We start from the raw sequence: 11,645 nt of genomic DNA on the forward strand, positions 1-11,645 counted from the left end.
GCGGCATAATGTTCACAGGTGCATTTGACCACAGGAATTCCAAGATGGCAAGAACCAAACAATGCTCAGGTTATATCAAGATCAGGTTAGGTTGAAATAATATTTTCTTATATTTTTTTGGTCTATTCTCCACAAGTTTGTTTAATATCCTACCAGAAGACAAGATTTTTTAGAGATTTCCAACAGAAATCAGGGTCAGAATAATTCCAAACACCTTGAAAAATACTGGAGAAATACACATGACTCCATGTATGAATGCCTGACACCACAAATCCATATATAATAAAAAACACTGACAGATCCATATACAGGTATCGGTATATAAAAGAGAATGTCTGTCTGTCTGTCCTCTATGGAAATCAAGGGGGATGCAGATTGAACTCTCTAAACAGCTGTATCAAGTGTCAGGTTTTAAAATGAATTTAAATGTGTATGAGTCCAGTTGCTAAAGTGGCACCCCTGATGACCCAAATTAGAAGTAATTAGAAAAATGTCAGCATGGTAGCCAATTACTGTATAGTTTTTTTCCTTCTACAACAGGCCGGATGGGTGGACGAAATGGTGAGGTAAGCATGGTTGGTGGGTGGGCAGTAGTGGGAAAATATATCCATCGGGAATATACCCTTGGGGAAACAGGACCAAGGAGGAACACGGGTTCAGTGGGTAAAACTGGACCCGGGGATCATCTCCCACAGGGAGTGTGGCCATCCAGGTTCCAGGTAATCCCAGTATGCATGATCATAGGGTTTTACACAAGCAATGCCGAGTACCCCTGCTAGTGTTAAAATATGTCCCATGATAAATTCTTCTATTCAACCCTGAGTGTAAATTAAATTAATAGATTACCAGAGTACATATGTGAATGTGACAGAAAGCATTAGGAGAATACAATGAGGTGGTCTGGCCATGTGGAGAGGATGGAGAGCGAGAGACTGATGAGGAGAGTGTATGTGAGTGAGGTAGAGGGGGGAGAGGGAAGGGGCAAGGATGAAGTGGAGGGATGGATTGGAGAGGTATATGAGAGGGAGGTGTGAGCTAGGGGTAGGGCAGTGAAATGGAAGGGGAGAGGGTGAAATGGAGATGATTTGTTTGTGGCCACCCTTTACGGGATTAAGGCGTCTGACAAAAGATGGACAGACAGACCAGAGTACTCAATTTTTTTTCATGTAACAAGTTACCAAAGACAATCTGAAACATAAATTATCAAATTACTCAATCTATTATGGAACACATGGCTGAAGACAACATGAAACAGATATTATTGTACTACAGTACTTACCCTATTATGTCAGTGGTGAGGTTTCTACTGTGTTACCTGACAGGCAAGACTAACCTGGACAAAGTTGATGTTCGGAGAGAAGGGAAAAGTGAGATGATCATGGCACATAAAGTTCTTAACTGTTACATACTCGAGTATACCGCAGGATGCACTATTCTGCAAAAAAAAAGGCACAGTTATTACTAGGGTACAATACACTCAAAGTCTATCTATATATCTATCTATTGCCAGACGCATCAATCCCGTTCAGGGTGGCCACAAACAAATCGCCTCCACATCGCCCTGTCCTCCGCCATTTCACTGCCCTGCTCCCAACTCACACCCCCCTCTCTCATATATCTCTCCACCTCATCCCTCCATCTCATCCTCGGCCTCCCCCTCCCTCTCCCCCCCTCCACCTCACTCACATACACTCTCTTCATCAGTCTTTCACTCTCCATCCTCTCCACATGGCCAAACAGCCTCAGTGTATTCCTCCTAACTCTTCCTATCACCTCCACATCCACATCACAACGCTCCTTTATATCCTCATTTGTCAGCCTATCTCTCCATGTGACTCCACAGGCTCCTCTTAAATAACTCATTTCCACTCCTCTCACTCTTGACTTGTGTCCTTCCAACAGCGTCCAAGCTTCACTTCCATACGTTAGAGTTGGTATCACAATACTGTCATGTAGTAACTTTTTCACTTCCATGCTCACTTCCGTGTTTCTTATCACTGATTTCAAGGAACCGGCAACCCTTCTTCCCTGCTGTACCCTTTCAAGCACTTCACCCTCCAAACCTCCATCCTTACTCATCATACTACCCAAGTACTTAAATGTACTCACAGTTTCTAATTCCTCACCATCCAACCTCGCTGTACATTCACTGACTTCACCTCTCTCAAAGAACATCACTTCACTCTTCCCTACATTCACTTTTAGATTCCATTTCTTACACACTCTCCAAAACTCATCCACCAAGCCTTGCAACTCCCCTTCGTCTTCACTCAACAACACAGTATCATCTGCAGTACAGGGAGTTTCCAAACACTATCCTCTCTCACCAGGGCCACTCCAACATTCACTACCCTACCTTGTACCTCTTTTATTACCCCATCATTGTACAGATTGAACAACCATGGGGACATGACACATCCCTGTTTCAACCCAACCTTCAAAGAGAAAAATTCACCCAGTTCACCATGCACACACACTGCAGCCTTAGCACCATCATACATACTCATCACAGCATTCAACACCTTCCCATCTACTCCATATATTCTAAATACTTTCCACAATCCTTGTCTATCCGACAAGTCAATGCTCTATATGTGTGTGTGTATATATATATATATATATATATATATATATATATATATATATATATATATATATATGTATATACAGTAAAATCTCAAATTTTGACAGTTTAGAATTCGATGAATCAAATTTTGATGCATTTTGGAGTGGTCTGCCTATCTTACTTTTCTATGCAAATTTGCATATTTTGATGCGCTCAGGGCCAGACTCCAACCAAAACAAGCAAAGATAATATTTTTTATGCGAACCAAAATGCTAGAAGTGAAGGAAAATTAAAAGAAAAAGCATGAATCTAACCTAATATCGTATGTAACATGCGCTCTCTAGGCCAGACTCCAACCACAACAAGCAAAGATAATATTTTTCATGCAAACCAAAATGCTAGAAGTGAAGGAAAATGATAAGAAAAAGTATGAACCTAACCTAATATCGTATGTGACATGTGTCAAGAAGAGAATGAAAATCAACATCATTTAATCATACAGTATACAAAGCATACGACGGTATGGTTCCGAGACAATTCACCATCAAGTCAATTTGCCCGTCAGATAATTCCCCATCAAAACATGGATGATTTCCCGTCAGGACAATTTGCCCCCTGGACAATTCCCCAACATTCTATAAATATACTCTTTATTACTTAATTAATAAGTTAATAACTCAAAGATATAAAAAGAGAAATTAAAGGAAGATAATCAAAAGTAGAAATACTAAAACAAAATGAATTACAGGTGGTAGCAAATACTGTACAGTAAGCAGAATACTGGAATGAAGAGAAGTACGGTATTTATGAATATAAGGAGTAACATAGAAATGAACCATAGAGACTGAGAAGAAATAGTCATGTTGTTTAACCCCTTAACCGCGGGGTGTCACTTTCGTGACGACTGGGAGCAAGGGATCATACCTCTGGGCGTCACTTTTGCGATTCTGTGTTATTTTGAATTTGCCCGGGGCTTTCAAGTGGTGGCTTGTATCATCTATCAGTACTGCCAATGTCCAACACTAGTCAGCACTCCTAATCTCATCTGTACTCCCATCCATTGTCGACAATTTAGCCATTTCTCCCCGTTCTTGATCCCTCCTGACCTCCCCTCCATTACCCTCTTCTCTCGCCTGCCCGGCCATGCTACGCTAAGTAAATCTTCCCTGGAATTTTCCACTGATTTCATCCATTGAAATAAGCCCTATGCCCTATTCTCATACCAAATAATATATACAAAAAAGAAATGAGGTAAGTGAGAGTGCCATACACCTGGAATTGGCTAATTATCACCTGACAACACCTCACGTGCACTCGTTCGCTAATTTTCGCTGTTTATTTCCCCTTGAAATATGCCGTATAATCTATTCTCATAATAAAAATATATATAAGAAAGGAAGGGAGAAGCCTAAGTGATATTTACAGTCACCTGGAACTACCTAATTATTGCAGGCCACCACACTGTATTCTACGCTAAGTAAATCTTCCCTGCAATTTTCCACTGATTTCATCCATTGAAATAAGCCCTATGCCCTATTCTTATACCAAATAATATGCACCAAAAAGAAATAAGGTAAGTGATAGTGCCATACACCTGGAATTGGCTAATTATCACCTGACAACACCTCATGTGCACTCGTTCGCTAATTTTCGCTGTTTATTTCCCCTTGAAATATGCTGTATAATCTATTCTCGTAATAAAAATATATATAAGGAGGGAAGGGAGAAGCCTAAGTGATATTTACATTCACCTGGAACTACCTAATTTATAATGTATTGTCTAGATTTCCTGCCAATCATTTCATAGCTATATATTAGCAGCTCTCACGAGGCTGACGTTGGCAGTATTGCATTCTCCCTAGGTAGGCCACCCCGGCCCACCAGTATCAGTTTACCGTCGTCTTTCAAGGTGAAGGTACGTCGGATTCGCGCCAGCTAACTTCCGCCGCTTTTTAGCCCCATGCAAAGGGCCCTGTGACCTCTACCCCCTACTAAACCTCGTGTGGAAAGAGGTAAAGGGCTGACAAATGATAGAGAGTGACTACGATCTTTCTGGTGAGTAAAACAGTGCAAGTGGAACTGTAAATAATGTGTAAACAGCAGTGCTGGGCAAGTACGCAAACACTTGCATCGCTCCGGTGATATCGTTTGCACATTGCGCACCACACGAGACCATGCGCAATTTTGCGCTTGCGCACATGAAAAGGCAGGTGCGCCAGCGCAAATTTAGTAGCGCTTGCACAATTAAATTTGAGCTTGCGCACCTGCCCTGTGGATTGCGTACTGCGCAATCCAAGGGACACGTGGTCTTCCAGGGGACACATGGTGGGAGCTTCCCGCATGGCTGGACAAGGGATGGGGGAGGCTGGGGTGGGTCGGGAGGCTGGGCTGGTGCTTGGTGGGGGGAGGCAGGAGGGAATGGGGTAGTAGCATTTAATATGCTTCAACAGATAATGTATTTTTAATATTTTTAAATTATTATTAGAAGTAGTAAATGATAATACTGTAAATATGCATTATTTATTAAGATTAGCATATGCAATTCCTTACAAAAACCATTGAAACATATTATTTAAATCAAATATCCACAGCCTAATAATTTATTAGGCTGTGGATATTTGATTTAAATACTCTGTTTTCATGATTTTTTATTTTTTGTAACGAATTACATATGCTACTGTATATCTATACTGAATTATTAAATAAATTGTCTTGACAAGACAAGAGAGAGAGAGAGAATAAATACGTTTCATGATTTTTTATTTTTTGTAACGAATTATATATGCTATTGTATATCTATATTGAATTATTAAATAAATTGTCTTGACAAGACAAGAGCGAGAGAGAGAGATATAAAGAGCATTATTCTGAGAGAGAGAGAGAGAGAGAGAGAGAGAGAGAATAAATACGTGGGAATGGCAAAGGAACGTCCCTTTGAGTGAGGAGATAAGGCATAAACTTCGTCCCTCTTCTCTCTCTTATTCTCCATTCCCTCCCTCCTCTGTCGGACAGAGAGAGAGAGAGAGAGAGAGAGAGAGTTGATGATACAGTAATCTTGTGATCTGCCAATGCCTTGGTAAATAAAGGCTGTTTTTCCCAGACAATGACCTACTGTACCTCAGTCACCGCGGGTGGTGGGCAGGTTGCTACTTATTAAGTTATTTAATTATACCAATATCTATTTTACAGTAATTCCCACAAATATATGCAAATGATTTGCACTGGCATTTTACGACATTGCACAAGCTAAATATTATATTGCGCACTTGCGCAATTATAAATAATAGAAAATAATAATAAAAAATAAAAGTAAATACAGTAAGTAGGTATGCTGCCACCCCGTCTGGGATACATGGCGTCTGGCAATGAATGAATGATGAATCTCAATATTTTTCAGTAATTCCCAAAAATATATGCAAATGGTTTGCGCTTGCGCTTTGCGACATTGCGCAAGCTAAATATTTGTCAGATTGCGCATTTGCGCTTGCACAAGGTAGTGAACTGTGGATTGCGCTTTGTGCTTGCACAAGGTAGTGAACTGTGGATTGCGCTTTGTGCTTGCACAAGGTCCTTCTTTGTTTGCGCTGCCCACCACTGGTAAACAGCAAGTGAAAACAATGACTGTAAATATAAGTGAACAGTGGAAAATAGTTTTATAAGTTATTGCAAGTGACAGTGCATAATACAGTGTAAATAAAAGAGAAGTGTAAAAATCTATCTATCTATCTATTGCCAGATGCCATAATCCCGTAAGGGGTGGCTATTTGACTTTGAGTTATTTGTTTTACAGGGAGGGGCACTAACCCTCCACCAACCCACTTGTTGACACGTAGGGAGCACATATGGTTTGGTTATATGGTTACCACCCACCGTTGTAAATGGTTTCTTGGCTTACAGGAAACCATTTGGCTTGTCACTCAATGTAAAGCCACCTGTAAAGGAAAGAAATGCAATAAGAAGTGACAGGAAAGATGGGAGAAACAGGAAGAGAGGTTAAATAATGTTAATAAAATAGAGAACGTAAATAGAAATATAAATGAGTAGTATTATAAGAATACGAGTATATATATCAGGAGTAATGAAAGTGAAAGTTTCACTCTAGCATGTATGAATACTATGACTTATGAGAGTGAAGGTGAAAGTGACATTCACTCTCAACGCTAGTATACAGGACGAGAAAGTAAATGCTATGTATTTTACTGAAAGAGAAATTGAATCCCTACAGCGACAATAAACTACTATTACTGAGGGAAACTTATGGATAAAGACTGTAGATATATATAAGTGTTATATAGTAATAGAAATATAAACTGTGAGTGTTTTTATGAATAATAAATGACAGAACACCAGCGCTGAACGATGTCAAGTGGGAAGATCATACGCCCTCGTAATTTTTATTGCTTTCACAGTTTTTTTTTTTTTTTTTTTTTTTTTTTTTTTTTTTGGAGTATGGATTCCAAACTATTTGAGAATCATACAATAGTGTTTCTAGTGATAATATCAGGCTGTGGTAATCATATTACGGGTTGTCGGGAAATGTAAAGTGGAGACTTCGTTACCCAACTTCAGAGGTCTCCACAAGTCCTACGGTACTCGACGAAGGCTCAACAAACACCCCAGGAGAAAGGTGAATGTATGTGCCATAAGCATATGTGATTTTAATACTCTAGGACTAATAACTGATTTTTGGCAAATATTTTCAGAGAGTCTGTCGGAGCGCGAATATGCCCGCGGGAGCCGCAAGTCAAAGCAAAAACAAGCCTGCAGTTAAGGGGTTAAAGACATGAGCTCCCAGATGGGAGTAGGCATCAACAACAACAGGCCATGTGCAAGGCAATGCTCTGTTGTCGGCGGCCATCTTGCGACTGTCCTGCCAGCAGCCAGCCCTCTACAGCCAAGTGCAGCACTTTCAGCCTGTAACTTCCATATGTGGACATGCATTTCAGTGCAATTTAGTTGTATATATTTTCTTTGTATTTTTGATGCAAGTTACCTGTTTCAAGATGGCAAGCAAGAGTGGTTCTTTGGGTAGCAGTGGTAATGGACGAAAGCAGCCTGGCACCTCTAAATCTTCGCAGCCAAAGGAGAAATGGCAATACAGGAAAGGGCAGAAATACACCAAGTATACACTTGCTGAGAGTATGGCAATACAGGAAAGGGCAGAAATACACCAAGTATACACTTGCTGACAGTATGGCAATACAGGAAAGGGCAGAAATACACCAAGTATACACTTGCTGACAGTATGGCAATACAGGAAAGGGCAGAAATACACCAAGTATACACTTGCTGACAGTATGGCAATACAGGAAAGGGCAGAAATACACCAAGTATACACTTGCTGACAGTATGGCAATACAGGAAAGGGCAGAAATACACCAAGTATACACTTGCTGACAGTATGGCAATACAATGCAGAACTACAGTTACTTAACCACAATTATAGTTCATAAAGTTTACAGGAGGTGTGGGCAAAAAATCATGATTTTAGGGAGTTAGGTTCGGAGGCCCCGGACCCAGACTAATTTTTCCCATAAGAAGTTCAGTTTAAATTTCGATTATTTGAATATTGCGGTGATTTTTAGGTACATATGCCCATTGATATTTTAAATTTCACTGTATATATCTATATATCTATGTAAATATATATATATACAGTACTCGTCAGAAGTATTCAGCGTTGTCCGCCAGGCGCGCAATACTTATGGCCCAAAAAGAATCACCCATTTTGGGGGGTAAGAATTGAGCCACAAGTTTGAGCTCCGAGCATGACGTCATGGTAGCCTGAGGCCTTCCGACGCGCTGGTTGGTTCCCGCCTCAGTCGCCCACGGGCTGCCTGAGAGAGAGGAACTCCGCCGAGTGTCCCTCTCAAATTGCACCATATTTTACCGAGTGTCCCGCAGTGTTTTGGCCTTCAAAACTTTGTTATGGCACCTAACCGTGAACTATCGAGTGAAATCATATCCCAGATCATTGCTCTAAAGGAGGCAGGCCACCAGACAAAGGAAATTAGTGAATTGGTTGGTGTGGCAAGATCGACAGTGCGTTGTTGGTGTGCGCGGTTTCGGGAGGAAAACAGTGGTGCAGTTCCCACAAAGAAACCGAGGTCTGGTAGGCCTAGGAAAACTTCCCCAAGGTCTGTTAATGTTTTAAAACGTGCAGTGGAGTTTAATCCTCGTGTGAGTGCAAGGAAAATTAAGGAGAGCAACCCGGAAGTGTTTGGTGAGGTGTCAATGAGAACAGTGTCCCGTAGGGTGCATGAGCTTGGTTACACAAGTCACAGGCCTGTGAAAAAGCCTCTTCTCACCAAGAGCCAGAGAATTCGTAGGCTTGCCTTTGCTAATAAATATCTAACCTGGGGTGAGGAGCAATGGTTGTCAGTGTTGTGGTCTGATGAGGCAACGTTTAGTGTTACCTGTAACAGAGGAGCACGTGTGTATCAACGCAAAGGTAGTGACCCACTTGACCCACGGTATGTAGAAAGCACAGTTAAACATCCTGATTCACTCATGGTATGGGGTTGTTTCTCAGGGAAGGGTTTGGGGAAGCTTGTTGTACTTCCCAAGAACCTCAGAGTGAATCAGGATGTTTACCTGGAGCTTCTGTGTGATCATTTACCAGACTCCTTCGAGCTAACAGGTGCAAGAGTGTTTCAGCAGGACGGTGCACCTGCTCACAAGGCCAAATCGGTCACCAATTGGCTTCGTGACTGCGAGGTATCATTCATGACAGACTGGCCAGGAAATAGCCCAGACCTCAACCAGATTGAAAACCTCTGGTACCTCGTAAAGAAGAGTCTCCAAGGGAGACGTGAGCTCTCTGCCTAAGTTGGAAGCCGCCATTCGTGACTCCTGGGGCAAAATACCCCTCCAGCACCTCAGGAGCCTCGCTCTTTCACTTCCAAGACGTCTCAGGTCCGTGAGGAAACGTAAAGGCTACCCTACGAAACACTAAAGGTAAATAAAATGCATTATTTATATGTTTTTTCAATGTTGAAAGGTTTGTTTCTCAGGAGGGACGCAGGGCGCTCCATACTTCTGACGAGCACTGTATATATATATATATATATATATATATATATATATATATCTATTGCCAGACGCCACAATCCCGTTTGGGGTGGCCACAAACAAATTGTTGTTGAGTGAGGACAAAGGAGAGCTGCAAGGCTTGGTGGTTGAGTTTGAGAGAGTGTGTAAGAGATGGAATCTAAAGGTGAATGTAGGGAAGAGTAAAGTGATGGTCTGTGAGAGAGGTGAAGTTAGTGAATGTACAGTGAGGTTGGATGGTGAGGAGTTGGAAAATGTGAGTACGTTTAAGTACTTGGGTAGTGTGATGAGTAAGGATGGAGGTTTGGAGGGTGAAGTGCTTGAAAGGGTACAGAAGGGAAGAAAGGTTGCTGGTTCTTTGAAAGCAGTGATAAGAAACAGGGAAGTGAGCATGGAAGTGAAAAAGTTACTACATGACAGTATTGTGATACCCACTCTAACGTACAGAAGTGAAGCTTGGACATTGTTGGAAGGACACAAGTCAAGAGTGAGAGCAGTGGAAATGAGTTATTTAAGAGGAGCCTGTGAAGTCACGTGGAGAGACAGGCTGACGAATGAAGATATAAAGGAGCGTTGTGGTGTTGATGTGGATGTGATAGGAAGCGTTATGAGGAACACACTGAGGTGGTTTGGCCATGTGGAGAGGATGGAGGGTGAAAGACTGACGAAGAGATTATATATATATATACACAGTACACCCCCACAGTACGCGATCCCCCTTGTACACGTTTTTTTTTTTTTTTTTTTTAAGTACATGAATTGAACTCCTTGTAAGCGAGACAGGCAGCGAAGAGTGGCCCAAATCCGGGGTTACCCCAAGTACACAACATTGCCTCCCCAAGAAGCAATACAGTAACAGGTAAAGGTCTGTCTATCTATCTATCCACTGCCAGATGCCATAATCCCATATGAGGTGGTCATTTGACTTTGAGTTATTGGTTTTACGGGGAGGGATACTAACCCTCCACCAACCCACTTGTTGATACGTAGGGAGCACATATGGGCTGGTTATATGGTTACCACCCAGTATTGTAAATGGTTTCTTGGCTTACAGGAAACCATTTGGCTTGTCACTCAACGTAAAGCCACCTGTAAAGGAAAGAAGAGCAATAAGTGACAGGAAAGGTGGGAGATGTAGGAAGAGAGGAGGGCAGGCACAGAAAAAGAATGATAAAGGCTAAGGAAGAAGCTGGCAGCACTACATCAAGTGAGTGGATGATGGTCGCCACCACCTACCACCAATAATTTACCTAGTAAAGCCATGAAACTTTATCTTAGGTAATATGTCTTGGATAGTTTCCCTGTATAGTAAGATAATTAGGTCTGAAAGGCATCTCAAGGGCTGCCCATGAAGGAGGGTGCCACCCATATGTCATTTTTCCCATAATTTTGTGTATTCACAGTACGCGAATTCCTAGTACGCGACGTCCTCTGCCACCCATATAGGCGTGTACTAGGGGATATATATATATATATATATATATATATATATGAGGCCCCGAGTGCGAGTTTGTACCAAGCGCCACTCAAGCCAGTCATGCGTTTTCATGTTATATCACTATTTTAGTCCTTCTTTTATATCTCAGGCAAGTCGCTTGGTACAATTTCGAACTAGACATAAGGCTGAAAGTCCTTGAAGATACAACACTGAAATCGATTTATGGGGTGAGGGTGGGTGACAGACTGCCAGCGCAGGTGAGTTTGTACCAAGCGACACCAATGCAGTGAGTCACCACCAATCCACTTGCTATATACATTATTAGCTACTGTTAGCATCTAACAATCGTTGTGAATATAATTTTATTTTATGTACCAGATTATTAAGTAAGTTTTGTCAATGCTCTGACATGTTAAAAAGGTCAATATTGTTTCTCATTAACTCATAAACTCTTGTGGCTATGTGCTATTTTCAGCATCTCCAGTGCATGCTGTTGGTGGTACTGCGAAGGCCCAGTTTTGCCTCGCACGTCATTCTCATCGGACAAAAGCTACTCCAAGTGACCTTTCCCTGCTTTTAATCTGTGCACTA

At 41.5% G+C, this 11,645-nt stretch overlaps 1 protein-coding gene across 1 annotated transcript in view; it reads right to left on the bottom strand.

Moving 5' to 3' along the window:
- The window catches only part of SMC6 (Structural maintenance of chromosomes 6), a 256,438-nt gene that overhangs the window by 234,987 nt on the left and 9,806 nt on the right, over nucleotides 1-11,645 (bottom strand). Inside the window, exon 2 of the mRNA XM_080278837.1 lies at nucleotides 1,334-1,435. Within this exon, the coding sequence (XP_080134963.1) occupies nucleotides 1,334-1,435 (102 nt within the window). The remainder of the gene's footprint in view (nucleotides 1-1,333; nucleotides 1,436-11,645) is intronic.

This window comes from Coenobita brevimanus, chromosome 75 (assembly GCF_032717465.1).
Source record: "Coenobita brevimanus isolate Jiangsu-jjx chromosome 75, ASM3271746v2, whole genome shotgun sequence".
Taxonomy (NCBI): Eukaryota; Metazoa; Arthropoda; class Malacostraca; order Decapoda; family Coenobitidae; genus Coenobita; species Coenobita brevimanus.